Source organism: Balaenoptera acutorostrata, chromosome 5 (genome assembly GCF_949987535.1).
Source record: "Balaenoptera acutorostrata chromosome 5, mBalAcu1.1, whole genome shotgun sequence".
Classification (NCBI taxonomy): Eukaryota; Metazoa; Chordata; class Mammalia; order Artiodactyla; family Balaenopteridae; genus Balaenoptera; species Balaenoptera acutorostrata.
Window position 1 is genome coordinate 18,854,788 of NC_080068.1, and position 16,458 is coordinate 18,871,245.

General features: G+C 47.3%; 1 protein-coding gene across 9 annotated transcripts in view; it reads right to left on the reverse strand.

Moving 5' to 3' along the window:
• TSPAN5 (tetraspanin 5) overlaps nt 1-16,458 on the reverse strand; it is a 172,952-nt gene that overhangs the window by 16,778 nt on the left and 139,716 nt on the right. For 6 of the 9 annotated variants that reach the window (XR_009008382.1, XM_007184064.3, XM_057546982.1 and 3 more), the window contains exon 2: nt 13,548-13,598. The exons of 1 other annotated variant lie outside the window; for it this stretch is intronic. Coding sequence is in view for 4 of the 8 variants with exons in the window: in XM_007184064.3 (XP_007184126.1) it covers nt 13,548-13,598 (51 nt within the window). In the remaining 4 variants the exon portion in view is untranslated. Of the gene's footprint in view, nt 1-2,944; nt 3,066-6,205; nt 6,346-13,547; nt 13,599-16,458 lie in introns of those variants that run through there. 2 more of the 9 variants (XM_007184066.3, XM_057546978.1) reach the window with 2 other exon arrangements.

The following is a 16,458-nucleotide window of genomic DNA, read 5'->3' on the forward strand; positions in this document are numbered from 1 at the left end:
TGACAAATGAGTAAGAAGCGCTAGGACATGCCAGCTGAAGAATAATTATAATTAAAGCTTGTAGTTGACAAGAAGCCGGAAGAAAAAAAAAATCCAAGATTACAGTTAAGTCTGCCAAGTGATTTAAAATAGACATTCAGATTCGTGGTAAACCCTCAGGAATGTGCAAGCACGCCAGCAGCAGACACCTTGTCTGCTGGGCACCCGTGGGCACCACCCTCTCCTTCGGGGAAGAGCACCTCCCTCTTCTCGTAAGGATTCCTTCTCCCCCAACCCACTCCATGAGCCCCCCAGAGCTGTCAGTTCTCACATGACCCCACCGCCCCGGTAGGAGTCGGAAAGCCTGAAATTCCCTGCCTCAGACACCAGGATTTGGAATAAGCATCTGTCTCTAGTGGCTGAAGCTGTAAAAGGCCCAACTCTGCAGCCACGTGCAGTGTGTTTTTCACCTTGTGGAGAAAGGCAGTCTGTAGCGAGAAACAAAGAACAAGGGTAGGGAAAGAAAATCCTGACAGTATTATAATCTCTGGCCTGACCATGAGTTCTGCGAGTCACTCAGGATCCTTAGACCCCTCGATCGCATAAAGTGGTTGTATCTGGATCTGAATTTGCACCTGAGGAGTCCCACACAACATGACAGCTTCAAATAAACTGTGCTTTAGTGTTGCATGTATGTGCGTGTGAGCACACACACGACCAAAACTAAAGCTCACAGTCTACACTGGAAAAAAAGTATTGGGTCGGGGGTGGGAAGCAGACGGGGTGGAGTGGGGAGTATAGAGGGAAGTGTTGGATTTAATGATACCTTTGCTCAGATGGCTGATATTTCCAGTCAACACAGCAACTGAGCCAGTGTAAATAATCTCCTTCACGTTGACTCACTATCAATTCAGCATCATTAATGAAACAATCAGTTCTGGAAGGAACTTTTAGGTTTTGTCTATGTCACCGACAATACGTACATGATTTCAGCTCCAGTTCTCCACGTTGACTTGAATGGTCAGTCCTTGGGTTTAAATAACAACTTTTTAGAACTCAAACTTATTGAAAAAATAAACCAATACAAAACGTTATCTGGCTACTCTCCTTTGTACCCAGAGCTGCTGCTGATGTGAGAAGAGCACACACAGAGCCTGAATTTGCACCCCAGTAATAAGTCCTCCTGCCTGGATCCTGCAGCAACGCCCTGGGAGTTAAAGATGTCAAGGGTACTGGCCTTTGTGTGTAAGGTCAGAAAATAGCATCCTATGAAGCTGAATCTAACCGGAACAAGGATAAATGGATGAGGAACGGAACAGTTGTCCACATGGACTTATTCCTTTAGCCATTTGTTATGGTTGACGTGAAGGTGGAATTCTGAACAGGAGCAGCAAAGACAGAAAAGGAATGAGTCAGAATAAGAGAGAGAGCCGGAGACCAAGATTGCAGGGCACAAGAAGAATATATTCGAATACTATAGAGTCAAGAATATAAGGAGGATTTCTCATATACATATCCTTTGTTAATACATCAAGATTACATTAAGAAAAACTAGTATAAGTGAACACCCATAAGAATTCTTCATGTTCATACTGTATACACCTGTACCTGTACTCTTGTGACCCTCACTCATCTCCTCCAAGTCTACAGCTGTTGCTGCAGCAGAGGCAAAACCAAATTGACTGTAACCAAGTGCTGCTATAAAGACAAAATGAAGAGCAGTCAATTTAAAAAGTTAAAACAAATATTTTCAGCAAATTAGCCATTCCACAAATTGGCTGTTAGACAACTAGCTTTTGGCGTATCAGTCTGGAGCCTTTAAGACATGACTGCCAAGGAAAATAGGAGATTTCCATTAACCCCTAGGTACTAGACAGTATCTCTCAGAACTTAGCAAGCAGACCAAGATGTGTCTAAGAAGAACTAAGACGCGTTAATGGAACACGGCTGAGGCAATATCATTATAACAAAAGTTTAGAAAGCCAACAAACAAAAAATGTACTGATGTGTATCTGTCACCATACAAGGGAGACTCTGAAATTCCAGCTACTTAGACAAGTCTGCGCTAGGGTGTGGCAGAGAGCAGTCCAGGGTCGGCCTCCTCCTGGCACAAGCCATCCTGTACTCAAGCCACCTGGCTCAGCTGCAATTTCCCCTGGAATCCAGAAAAAGGGCAGCCTGGACAAGGGCTAGATGTAGGGCAGACAGACAGACGGGACATCGCAATACAGACTACCTTGTGTTGAATCTCAGTTCCCTTACCTATTACCTGTGTGATCGTGGTTAAGCTACCAAACCTGCCTAAGCCTCAATTTCCACATCTATGAAATGGTAGCCTACATCATAAGGTTATCATGAGGATGTAGGAAATAATGTAAGTTAAATTCAAACACTATGCTAAGTCTTCGGCACATAACGAGAATTCAGTCAAAGTTTATCAGCATCGCCGTTATCATCACTACTACACTGGACCAAGAGGAAGACATCAGATGCTATAGAAGCACACTGGAGGGGCTTCTAACCCAACGGCTTTGGAGGGGAATCTGTTTTGCTTTGGCACTTGCCCTGCCTGACCCCCTTCTAAGAAACCCCGTGGCCACACTGGAGGATCATGTCTAAAGGAGGTGGCAGGAACCGACGTACCAATCAATCTTCTTCCTTGAGAACTCGGAAGTCACCTAAAAGGCATTCAGAGTAAAGGCAGAAGGGAGGAGCCACGAGTAAGCAAACGCCAGGAGGAGGCAGAGGCCACGAGGGGCTGGAAGCGGAGAGTACGCGGAGGCGGTGCAGCGGAGAGGAGAGCAGTGAGAAGCCAGTCAGCAGCGGGCAGCACGTCCAGCAGTCGACAGCCACGTGGCCGGCGTGCTGCACACTGAACCCGGCCAGGGGCCCCACTGCTGCCACGAAGCCGACTGGGTGCTCTGGTCGCTGAAGAGTCATGGCTCCCGCATGACGTTCCACTTACTAAACCATGTCCCATTCCCTTCAAGATCTCGTCCTTCCACGGTCTGATGAACATGGTCAGTCTCAGTAAGGATACGACTCCACCCTCCATCCTCCATCTCCTCATCAGCACCCCTCGTTCATTCAGCAATCTCTGGAATTTAAGCAGCCCCTCCCCAGGGCTCGGCGATAAAGGACTATATTCTGAGTGTCACTATTTCTTCTTGGAAGAGGTTTTTACACACATGCAGAAATGAAAACGCAAGCAAAACTCCAGAAGGGTTTCAAACCAATAAACCTCAGGAGTGTCTGTGGTTTTCCCCACCAGCACAGAGCAGCCTCTGTGTGCCACCTGGCAAGCTTCAGTCTCTTCTCTCTCAACTCAGCAAAGAAATGCAAAAATAGCATTAATAAGCCCCTAAGGTCTGGGACTCTTCTGCTTTGGCATATACAGGCACATTCCTTCCAACTGCTGGATAAGAAACAGAGAGACAGGCAAATGGAATGTGCACCCAAAGCCAGGCCAGATGGACCCTTTGGAGATTTACGAGCCTGGGCCCTGATTCACCCACCCTCCCTAAACTACCACTGGGTGAAACTGGCAACACTCCTAGAGCAAGAGGGGGAGAAGCATTTCTCTACCTGAGAAAGGATGACAAGATAGGACATTTTCAAGAAAATGAGCTACTCAGAGAGGGTGGCCCTGGAGAGCTGGCGATGGGTTTTGAAACAATGTCCACAGGAAGTCCAAGCTGGGACACAGGGGCACAGGAAAACGTGCCCCTTAACAATTCATCGGAGATCCTCAAGGAATGTTACAGGGCAAAGCCACACTGCAAACTCCAAAACACCCATGTATCTAAGGAATTCCTGCAGGATCCAGAGAGAGGACGCGGAGGAACGGGAGCTCGCTGGGACCTGAGAAGTTCAGGGAGATGTGAGGGTGTAGGGGCAGCGTAACTCGTGGCCTGGAGAAGAGATGTAAGGTTAAAGGAAGACCGGACGCTTTCAAGGTGTGTGGTTTTCCATGTCAGAAAAGGTCATCGGTGAGATTCAAGTAATCCCTTCTTGCAGATAAAAAACAGCCATGACCTGCTTTTGTGGTGAGGAAGAAGAGGAGGGGTAGTCGTATCTCAGGGCTCCATAAACTCCTGCGATCAAGCAGCTACTGGGGAGGACAGCCGCACCAAGCCCCCTTGCTGGTACCACTCTCAGGCCGGGAAACCACCATCACCACCGTGGTGGGAGCGACTGCCTCTCTGAACAAGGAAACAGCCACTTGCAAAGGTGTCGCTTTTCAGAAATCCAGCATGTTCCTAGCCACTCTCCAGATGTTTCATTTGCACATTCAGAAGATGAGAGACACACCCAGGAATATTCCTGAGTAAAAAGTTTAAACGGAAATATGTAATAGAGGCTCTGATCACGGTGGCCCTGCAACTAAAGCAAAAAAACAAAAAAAAATCAAGTCTAGCCTAGTGGCAGGTGATCACTGTATTCTAGGGCTTCAGAGATACACAACTCACTCAGTTCCTGAGCAAACAGGAATCACCTGAGAGGTGCCAGGTTCTGTGCTGGTCATGGGTATTCAGAGTAAACGTATGGTGACACCATCAGGAGTTAGTCTAGAGGGAAGACAAGTTAGCAGGAGCGCGCTGGGCAGAGGTATTAGCAGTGTGTGTTATGGGGGTGTAGACAGGAGGGGCAGAAGGTCATGTCAGCAAGTACAGGGACAAAGCGGCAGGACCGGGCCCACCGAGAGGTCTACCCGTGAGTATGACAAGTGGTGAGAGGAGACAGGTTGGTGGAGTGGGGCAGGGTTTGAATCTGAAGACGTTTTGAGCAGAGGAGGGTGATTTATGCATTTAGAAAGCTTACTCCTTGGGCAGCAGGTAGGTGCTAAGGAAACTTACACCTGCTACAGCTGCTAGCAGCTAAGGAGCGGCTAGGTTCCTTGGTGACGTAGGCGAGAGATGCTGAACGCTGGGACGAAAGCCACGTAAGAGCTCCCCTACTGAGCACGGACTCTGCCAGGCACGGGGCTACCTGGCTTATTTCCCCCTCCCAGTAAACCTTCCAGGTACGGCTACTATCCACGGCAGGACACAGACCCAGAGATGGAGTAACTTGCCAGGTGACCCAAGTGAGAAAGTGGCAGAGCAGGGGCTTTGAGCCCTGCCACCCGACCCCAGAGCAGTGTTTTAACCACGATGCTCTACTGTCTGAAGAGAGCGACCAGCAGTGGGCAAGCAGATTCTTGTTTCCAGTGTAACATCATATACTTGTTTCTAAAATGTTAAGAAAAATATGAAATGCGATGCCAGAATGATAGTCATACCTCAGACTTTACTGATAACAATCTGAAAACCAACGTGAGTAGGAGACGACCTCCCCCTACACACACACACACACGCAGAGGCAAAGACTTCCTTCTCTTGCACATCTCAGTGAAACCAAGTGGATAAAAAGTGGGTGAGGGAATTGAGATTTCTCTGGAGAAAGCAGTTGCTGTGCTGTGCGACTCTCCTTCCTGGGTAGGGGAGCAGGTTTCTTTTTATCCAAAACCTAGTAAGGAAGTTTCAAGGGGACCCCTGAGGAAGCTCTGAGATGCCACAATCAGGGCCTGAGTCTGCCCAGGAAGGAGGCTGTGGCTTGAGGTCTGACCCCTGCCCCAGAAATCTGGGGGTGAGGAGGGCTCCAGGGCAGACAAGGGCTGTCCCGCTGGGACTGGCCTCACCCCCAGACGAGCGTGCCCAGGAGAAAACATGAGGGCAGCACAGGACAGGCAGCTTGGGGTGAGAAGAGACCTGAGAAGGCAGAGTTGAGAGGCGCAGGTGGACGGCGCGTCTGGGCAGGGGTACAAGGCGGCCACGGAGAACAGGGATGTCCAGCAAGCCGAAGGGGACCGCCAGGCAGGGGGACTCGCAGGGAAGCTTCCAAAGGACCAAGGCGGCATCCCCTTCCCCATCTGTCTGGCCCAGAGGGCAAAGTCCCCCCTGCTACTTGTGCCCTGACAGGAAGTGGGTAGAGGAACCTCAGGGGGACCGGGGGAGGGGTGGCAGGAGGAAGCAGGGGGCGGGTGAAGGCCTCAGCCCTTCCCCTCTTCAGGGGCGCAGGGCTAACGGCACTGGGCAAGGGAGGACATTTTAATGCAATGTTAGGTTTGGGGTTTCGATTTATTATCCAGCCCTGTCTAATAACTGGGCCTTGACTTGTGCCTAAAATGAGCGCAGAACTCTGGTATCTGAGGGTAAACAACAAAGACACTCAATTTTTGACCCACCTGAATTTTCATTCCTGAGAAATCCCTCTGCAAAGTTTACCGGGACATACGAAAAGTGAACAATTAAGGTTTTTTTCCAACGTATTTCATGTGTCTGCTGACCATACTGGTTACAGCACCTCAGATCATAGGCTGACTTTCCAGGTACTGAACGATAGCTGTGGTTTTCAGATTTTTAGCTGCAACAGAAGACTTGAGGGGATTACATGGACAATTGAGAAAGAGATGCAAACTTCCTACATTGCAGGTAATAAACTGAAATCTTCAAAGGTATTTTCAGCATCTCAGAAATGTCTCCTTGAAGTAGTTTCTCAGGCGAGGCATGCCTTTTTCTGTTTAAGTGACCTGGTAGCCACTTCCACCTACCACCTCCCTCTGGCTACCTTGACCACTACTGCTAAGAACTGCCTGAATCACGGAATCTCCTTGTCTAACTTCTCCTTCCTGGGAAAACAGGGAAAGAATTTCCAAGGCGAGTCTACTGTACGATCATGACAGCAAGCAACTGGAGGGTTCTGAAGCGAGACTGACAATTACAGGCAGTGGTCAGGGCGAAAAGCCTCCAGGAAGAAGACTCATCCTTGTCCCCAGGACAGCCAGGGAGAAAAGCGATAGAAGCTAGAGCTCTTCTCATCGCCGTTCTGCCTGCTGGGGCAGGACTGTGCACCGACTCTCTCCTGCCAGCCGCTGCCGACAGAGCCCGGCCAGGCGAGGGGGATGGAGGAACAGAGAGGGGACTCAGGGAGGGAGACCCCGTGGGGGGCTTCCACAGTGTATACGGCGCTCCTGCATATTCTCATTCACTCAGTCACAAGCATCAGGGCATCCGCGGTACAGGAGGCACGGTGCTAGACCTGAGCATAAAGCGGTGAAGGCGACGGGCTCCTGCCCTCAAGGCGTCTTCAGGTCAGACAAGCCAGGCCGGGCACCCCCTCTGCCCAGGGGGCTGGTGCTGTGGAAGCGGTGGCAGGACGCCCAGCGGGAACCAGGAGCTCACACCGAGGACCAGGGAAGCGCACTCTTCCCACTCGGAAAAGCCGAGTCTCCCCCTAGCCCTCAACTGCTCTGCCGGCCTCGCTGGCGACCGTCAGTGATCTGTCACTCGGCCTCTGGCCCCGACCTAAGAATTAAGTAAAAAGTGTAAACACGGGAGTTCCCTGGTGGTCCAGTGGTTAGGGCTCCAAGCTCTCCCTGCCGAGGGTCCGGGTCCCATCTCTGGTCAGGGAACTAAGATCCCACAAGCCACGCGAAGGTGGGTGGGGGAAGGCATAAACATTGGGCAAAACGGAAGATGAAAGGTACCCCTAATTTTTCCACGAATCAAGATAATCATATATAGAGTCCCACTTTTATGCCAGAAATAAAATTTTTCCCCGATATCCAGAATTAATGGATGTAAGAATTTGCTATTTCTAACACTGAACCCCTATCATATCAGACATCAGAAACCACATGTAATTTTACTTCCTTTTAGGCTTTAAGAACTGATAATATGCTTACTAGAGATCTGAGGTGACTACTGACTTCTATACTGCGTGCTAGAGCCAGGGTTTAAAAGAATGCTTTCATCTTCCCTTTTTTGCTCATTCATTCACATAACGTCTATTATGTGCCAGTTAATGTTCCAAGTACTAGAGTGTAGCAGTAAACAAAAGTCCCTCTTTAGGGGGAAAAAAAAAAATCCTTTTTAGCATAGAAGTGACAAGTCCTATGAAAACACAGAGGGGGGAAAACATAGGGAAGAGGGAAAAGGGCTGGGATTGGGGTGAGAGTGGCTGCTTCAAACAGGCCAGGGAGGCCTACAGACAAAGGTGACATTTGAGCAGAGACCAGGAAGTAAAGGAAAGCACCCATGTGGACCTCTGGGGGAGAGCATACCAGGCAGGGGAAGAGCAGTGCAAAGGCCCTGGGGTGGTGGGTCCATTGGAGATGTCAGATGAACAGCAAGATGATGAACGGGGGCTAGAGTGCATCAGGGGAGGGCACAGTGTGGGAAATAAGGTCTCAGAAGTAATGGGGCACCACACATAGCTTTGAGTGAGACAGTAAGTGCATTGGAGGGTTTGGAGTAGAGAAATGACAGCATCTGTCTTATATTTAAAAGAATCACTCTGGCCTGGGGTGGGAGTAGGGGCACAAGAGCAGAGGCAGGGGAACAACAGAGGCTTCTGCACTAAAACAGGCAAAAAGTGGCAGCTTAGACCAAGGTATAGCAGTGCAGGTGGTGCAAAGACATCAGACTCTTAATGTAGTTTCAAGGTACAGCGGATGGTGTTTGCTGATAGACTGAACACAGTATGAGAAGAAAAGATAGAAGGGTGTCACGAACACCCAAGTGGGTGAAAGGACAGAGCTGTCATTTCCTACAATTGGGAAGAGGCAGGTTTGAGGGGAGAAATCAGGAGCATTGCTTTGGATTATTAGGCTTCAGAAGCCCGGTGGGCATTTAAGCAGAGATGCTGGGTAGGCTTGTGGATATGACGAGTCTGGGATTCAGATGAGGCCAGGACCAAATATCTAAATTTGGAAGTCATCAGTGACAGATGGTACCTAATGCTCCAAGCCTGGATGAGAGCTCCCAAAGCATGACTGAAGAGAGAGAGGGCTTTCTCCAAAATTCAGAGGTCCGAGAGGTGAGCTGGACCTTGCAAAGGAGTGTGAGAAGGCAGTGCTTACGAGGTAGGAGACCCAGAAGTGCGTGATCTCTTGGAAGTCAAGTGACGAAAGTGTTCCTAGAAGGGAGGAATGATAAAACATGCCTCAGTCCTTGCTTTACTGGTAAGACTTTCGGGGTACCTGGGTGAGAAAATGATGTGGTTCAGGACCCATATGGTTTCAATAAGAAAGTGCCAGGTTCAAATAAGTCCTAGGCTGGTTATTCAGAGAAAAAGACAAGATGCAGAAAGATAGTCTGATGTAATGACAAGTAGATGGATTAGAAATTCCTTGACTAATGACACCCAGGGGCACACATAAGTGAATGAGTGTCAACCCCAAAGGAAAGTTCTAGTGACATGTCACTGGGTTCTGCCCTTGGCCTGCTCAACATATCAGTGACTTCTATCAGTGATAACTACTCTTGACTGCAATCAGAACAATATAAGAGGCTTGCTAAAATTGAGCCTCCCGGTGTCCACCCCAGACCTACTGAACCTGAATTTGCCAGGTGGCACTGGGACGAAGAGCTAAAGGAAGGCCTGAGTTAAAAGAAGGAATTGAGGGAGGAGGTTGATTGAAAGTACAGCTAAAACCCAGCTAAATGGAATGGGGAATGTGCTGGATGACAGCTTTGGGCTCCAAAGCAATCTTAGCAGGTAGACATGCAGGTAGAATATAGCTGGGTCAATTTGGAATCTTGCATTTGCCTCTGGAAATCAGCCAGATGTGAGATGGATGGAGGAAACCTAGCTGGATCTGAGACCAGTTTGGGACTCTCGGTGATGAACTGTGTGATCTCAAGCTGCACTGACAGCAGACAGGAGAGAAGGGACGTGATCCAGCCATGCCCTCTTTGGCCCCTAAAGCACCCTCTCCCTGGTGCAGAGGACACCCCAGAGGGAGGTCAGAGGTGCAAGACCAAGATCATGAAAGGGCTCCACCCAGAGAGAAGCAAATGTTCAGCCTGGAAACTCAGAAGGAACCAAGGACTAATATGGAGAAGGACTTACTGTGGGATCCAACAGGGTAGACCCACATTCAATGAAGGAAAACTAGTAGGCTAGTAGGACATGATCCTAATGGGGTGGGAGGAAGGTCTTTCTAACAGTAAGAGAAACCCAGAGAGAGAGAAGTCGTGAGCACTTTGCCAAAGGAATTGTTAAACTTCTATACACTCCAAATAAGCATTGTTGCAATGTATTGCTTTATTTCTACATGTATATGTTTTATGGATATATGCATGCCTTTCCTAGACCATAAATTCCCTGAGGAGTTACTTGCCCAGAGTCCAGGACAAGCCCTGCCCCATGCCGTGTGCTCGGCACATGTTCTTTGAATGAATGAGTTGATTACGGCTGGACGTTGCCAAGCCTGCTGTAGAGGTGATTCATGCTACGTGACTGTTAATGTTCCTTCCAAAAGAGCAGATCCTGTGATTTCTGAAAAACTGCACCCAAACCAGTTCCCTCTGGAGACACATTCATTCTTTGCATCTTGACAGTCTATTTGGAAGTTAGATAATATAAATTATTTAATTACTATGTCTAATATTCAACTGTAATATTAGTCCTAGGTTTAAAGCTCAGCCTGGTATTAAGTAAGTATGAGGGGTAATAACTTTTGCCTCCAATGTTTCTGTACTCCACACAGAAAAGTGCAAAACCCCATCTGTTAAGGAAATCTGATCCTTCCAGCTGTGACCCAGTTTGGGGATTTACCCTCTAGGCCTCTTTTCAAGTAGATGTCACCGCATCTCCCCTGGGGGGATTTACTGGCTCATGGGCTGGTGTGATCTGCCCTGCAGGTGCCTGCGGCCGCCTCCCTTGGCCAGCTGTGGCTCACCTCAGAACGTCATGCCATCAGAGGCCTGGTCTAGCTGAGAAGTTAACCCAAAGGGCTTCGGTAGAGTAGCCTCTGCAGTTACCAAGTCAATCAATGCACATCACATCCTCCTTAAGACACCCCAAAACAAAGCCAATTCTCGGGTCCACGGATCAGAGCCTGGAGCTCTCCTAAAATCTGAGGCAGCTTTCAAAGCCACCGCTCTGCTCTTTTCCCCAGGTAGGAGTGGACATACTGTAGTAACGCGTCCAGGGGAGGGAACCACATGTCCAGAGAGCATTGACCTCATACCGGGCCCTGTGCTGGGAGCCATCTCATTTCACCCTCACAGCAATCCTATGAGGTGACATTAGTGGCCCTTGCATAAACAGGGCAAGGGTATCTCAGATAAGTTAGCGCAGTTGCCCGAAGTCACACCGACGGAAATGGAGGGTCAGTATCTGAACTCTGGTCTGCTCAGCCTAGAGCTGTGCTTCTTTTTTCCTCACGGCAACCAGAGCGATCTTAAAACAAAAGCCAGATTAGGACTCTCCCTTACCAAAATGCCCCGGTGACTGTCTCTCGCCCAACTTCTGCAGGACGCTGCCTGCTCCGGGCTCTGCCTGCCTCTCTTTCCACATCCTCTACTTCTTCTCGCTCTGGCTCTCTCCCTTCCAGGCCTACCGGCCTTCTTCCTGTTCCTTGGAATCGCTAAGTCCCTGAGACTCAGGGCCATCATACTTGCTATTCCCTCTGCCTGGAAAGCTGTTCCCCTAGTGCTATGCAGATCCCTCTGACTTGATCCAGGTCTCTGCTCCAGTGCCCCCTCCTCAGGGAGGCTCTTCCCAACTACTCTACCTGAAAGAGACCCCTTTCCCCACCACTCTCTAACTAGCCCTTACGCTACACCTGACGTTTCTCAGCAGCACTCACCATACCCGCGCGCGGATTCCTGGCGAGTAGACTGCTTACTGCCGGTGCCCCCACTAGAACGCAAGCCCCACGGGGCAGGGACCCTGCATCATTCACTGCTGCAGCCTCGCCCCAGGCTCAGGGCCCAGACGCGTAGCCAGCGCACACCCAGTTGGGCTGTTGCGCACCTTTTACCCTCTGCTACCTCCGCTTGGTCCCAGCTCACAGAGCCCTGCTACACAGTAGCTGGGTAACCTTGGCCAAGTAACCTCAGCCCTCCAGAGGAACCTTCCATTTGCTGATACCACTGGCCCTGACAAAAGAGGGAACTGCTATTTCACCCCTCCCTGGAGACCGCATCGTTCCCTTGCTCTGATATTTGTATGACACTGCCAGTTTTAGAATTTTGTGATTTTATCAGAGAAGAGACATCTGGGGCAACTGATGAAACAAAAGGATAATTATATTTCACGAAGAGAGAAAAAAAACCTTCAAAACAATGAATTTTCTATGTATTGCTAGAATAGACAATTAGCTCATATAATGCCTTCCAGCATCATTTCAAAGCTGATAGAAATGGAATGATTAAAGGAGAGTTATAAAGAGCTGTATGATCTGTCACTGAACCAAACAGAGGGCTTCTAAAAGTGGAATTTCTGAGATTCCACCCATACAAATCTCCAAGCTTACAAGGGGATTGAGGCAGAAGCTGATCATAATCCAGAAGGCCAGTATTCAACAGAACAGTTTCTAGAGATAAAATTATCTCTGTTTTCGGAACATAATTTGTCTCCCTTGATGTATAATCCCCGCCCTTCCTCATAAGGTGGCAGGAAGGTGGTTCATTTTCCATAAAACATTTCACACTCTGTAGAAATATTACGTAAATAAACAGAGGGTGGTTCAATTTCAAAACTCTGGATTTATTTTGAATTTATTGGATGTAGTCTATCTAAACATTGTTTTACTTGTGGAAATTCCTTCCTCCGTCTGAAGGGCTTTTGTTTGCTGGACTTTTGTAGTTTTTCTCTTCTTTCTTAGTACATGTAATACTTCAAAGGAACTCCTGACTTTGGGCCTTGGTCAAGCTCAGAGGGTGAAATACCAAAGTGATAAGAGAATGGTCTTCTGGGAAAATTTCAGCCAATGTCTTAGTTTACAACTTTTAAACAATCCATCCACTCACTCACTCTCACAGGTGGGAGATAATAAAGCTTCACTGTGTAGCCAAATACCAGAACAGATAAAATGCTGCCAGTGATCTCACATCCAAAGAAGGAAGAAAAAAGGTTTGTGTTTATTTTTGAATTCCACCGCTTGGCTTCAGCAGAAGTTGCAGAGAAAAAATTAAAAGGTATGGATGGGAAGTAAAGTGGAGGAATGGACACAGGGCAGTGGTGTCCTGAGTGTGTTGTTTACAGAATAAACCACCCAGAACATTGTATCTTCATGCAGCCTTCTCCTGCCAGATTTAACCCTTTCTGTGCTGTATTTGATTACGAAGTTTGAATATTCCTTAACACTTTCAATCAGCAGACAAGTGTTCACATTCTTTAGCAACAGTGATAAGTTTCTCTGATATTCAAACATGAATTATATCTAGCTTCCTTCATACATACCGCATGCTAACACTCAGCACCTAATGCTCACACTAGAATACCCTTTTTATGGATTGAATAATCTTCCAAAGGGTTTTTTAAAAAGTAAAAGAGAAAAAAGGCTACAGGTGCTTGAAGTATTATTTATAAGCATTACTGAAATTCTTGTAGAGTGACCAGTTTAGGCTCCATTCTTAAAGAGTCTTTGAACTGTGACGTTATCTTCCAAGAGTACTTTTTCATTAAAGAGCCATGTTTCCATATACTTGGCAGTTGTCAAAGAGGAAAAAGAAACAGCATATAATGTGCAGCTTCTTACAACCAAAATGTGTGCATTTTAATGTTTAACTTACTTTTTCATTCCATGCCCACAGTCCAATTCCAAGAAATGCTATTCCCAAAAACTGAAAAAAAGGGAGAAAGTGGTGTAAGTATGAAGGTAAATGCCATGTTTTTATGAGTACAAACAAAGTTTTCAATCAATTTTTTGGTTACTTTACCTGCTGAGAAAGTTTTCTCTAAAACCTGACTAACAGTCTTCAACAGGAAAAGAAATACCATCATCCCCTTGATTAAAGTTATTACAGTATTAAGAAGAGCACCTGCTTACTGTTAATGTTAAGCTTAATGCTTAACAGATCATGAAGAATAATAATTAGGTAGAATCTTGAGTAAAATTAAAGTCATCAATAATGTTTAATGCTGCCTTTTGGATAGGAGAGGAAACAGTGAGTAAATCTAAGCATGATGTTCACTAGAAAATGGATAACTAGGGGCATGAATTTAGAAGAGCTGGAGATTCTCTCCTCGCCATCATGCCACCATGAATGGGCCGGGGCAGGGAGGGCATGCCGAAGCCCCCAGTGTCCCTCCACAAGCTCTTTATCACTCCTTCAAAAGGGAACATGAGGGACCTCTCTGGTGGCACAGTGGATAAGACTCTGCACTCCCCATGCAGGGGGGCCCGGGTTCGATCCCTGCTCAGGGAACTAGATCCCACACGCATGCCACAACTAAAGAGCCCGCCTGCCACAACTAAGACCCGGTGCAACTAAATAAATAAATAAATAAATAAAAGGGAACGTGAACCTTATCAAGTCCAGGGTGACCCAAAGAAAACACCTGGATTCTTCTGTTTGTCGGAAACTTAAAATACTTATATTGCAGTTGAGAGAGCTTCCATGACTCGGCCTGGTCTCAACTCAGTGCTATAACTTCATGCATAACACAGAGTACACAAATAACACCTGAGATTGAGTTGAAAAACACACAGACTCCCTCAGCCTTCCATCAGCTGCACTGAGTATGGGGCTGGGGAGGGGACCAGTCAGTACCCAGGGGGACGGTCCATTTTAATTAGTTCTCACTGTATTCTAACTCAAAGCTTTAAGATACACATTTTCCCACCACATTTTAACATCTCTGAAATTGGGATGTGTCTTAAAATCGATGATGGCTCATAGTTTGCTTTTTTTCCCCTTGATTGTACCTAAAATAATAGTGTGTCTTATAATCAGAGTTTCACAGGTTTGGTGACACGTTGCACAGGGCTGTCCACCCACTAAGAGCTCAGCATCAGGACTGGGTGTAACTGGCCACGAAGAAAGACACATCTGAGTTCTCATCTTTATAATCCATAGCAGCTCTGAGTTTCCTGTCCAAACAGTGAAGTGAAAAGAGGGTGGGCAGGTTGACAAGCAGTTTCAGTCTCACGGCAGCTGTTTATTTTACTAACATCTTGATCAAGTTAAATGTCAGGGAAGCTGTCCACTGAGAGGGGGGCGTGGAGAAAACAAGAGTGAGGGTGGTTACTCTCTCCAGTTTCAGCGAAATCTGAGAAGGGTCCACCTGGCGAGGTCTTAGCCATTCGCAGCGGGGAGTTACTGACACTTTGTAGGCAATGGCTAATAAATCCGAAAGGGCTGGGAAAACAGCAGGAGCAGAGGGAAAAGAGGGGACTGAAAAAAACACAAAGGAATGACTGCTCTGAAAAGGTGGTGGTGTTTTTAAAAGCAGAACCTTCCAAATCCCCGGACAATTATCTGACACTGTAGTGAGATAGCATTCAATGCCTTCTGAGTCCCTACACAGAAAAGCTCAGCAATGTGTCCTTGATTTAGCAAAAACCGTGGACCCCTTTTTTCCTACCCTTGCTCATAGAGGTTTGAAAAGTGTTCAGAAAAATTTGCCTTCAACATCCCAACAAAAAAACCCACTACACTCGGCCCCTCTACTGCCCAGGCCAGAATGCTATTTTGCTTTACAGTTCTGATATGAAGCCACAAATGCACCAGTCCCCCAAATGACTCAAAAGGTTCTGGGGACTCTGTAGTACACAAATAAAGCAATTCAGCACGTCACTCTCATATCCACAGGTCCTAGGCACAGTAGGGTAACAAGCGGCAAGTGCACACACAGGAGCCCTTCAGACCTTAGAAGACACGGAGCGCTTGACTTCATCCACATCGACATCAAACACAGCCCAGTGAAATGCAAGACTTTCTCATGCTAAAGCTCTTTGTGGACAAAGGTTCGGTCACTTCCCTGATGCAGTATTTAATCACAGTGTCAGCTCAAGCAATGGGTGAGATGTTGTGGCAGAGGACGTAGTGGTCCACTGTCCCTCTTGCTGTCGAAGAGGGTGGACGTATCATTGCTGAGGGCCCCTGCCTCATCGCTAACATTAAACTTCTCTTTATTACTTTCCAGGCACTCTGCTTAGTGCTTTGTACGCCGTGTCTCTCTTAAGCGTCACAATAATTTTGTTCTGAAATAGGCACTATTATTAACCCCATTTTAAGAATGAGAAACATGAGGCTGAGACAGTTTAACCCGCTCAAAGGCACACAGCTTCCGAGTGGAAAAGCAGAGATTTGAACCAAGATGAGTCTAAACATCAACATGCGTGTTCTTACCAGTTTTGACACATCCCCCTTTTCTCCTATGGGACAGAAAGTGGAGGCATTCAGGTTAGAATTATATGGGATGTGACATGGGCATCATATATTCCCTCCCCAGGAAGCAGAGGGAAGTTGAGGAGGTAAAACGAGATGAAAACCTTGTCTTCACATTAAGAACTGGTTGTATAACAGACGTTCCCCGTGCTGGTGTCATCAATGGAGTAAAGCGGAAAACGGAAAACAGAAAACGTCAGTGGTGGGTCAACTTTCTCCTCTTTGTATGGAGTTCTCCTCTCTCTTCCTGGCACTTTGGAAAACCTTTTTCTTTCCCAAATCATGTATAAACAGATTGGAAACCAAGTTT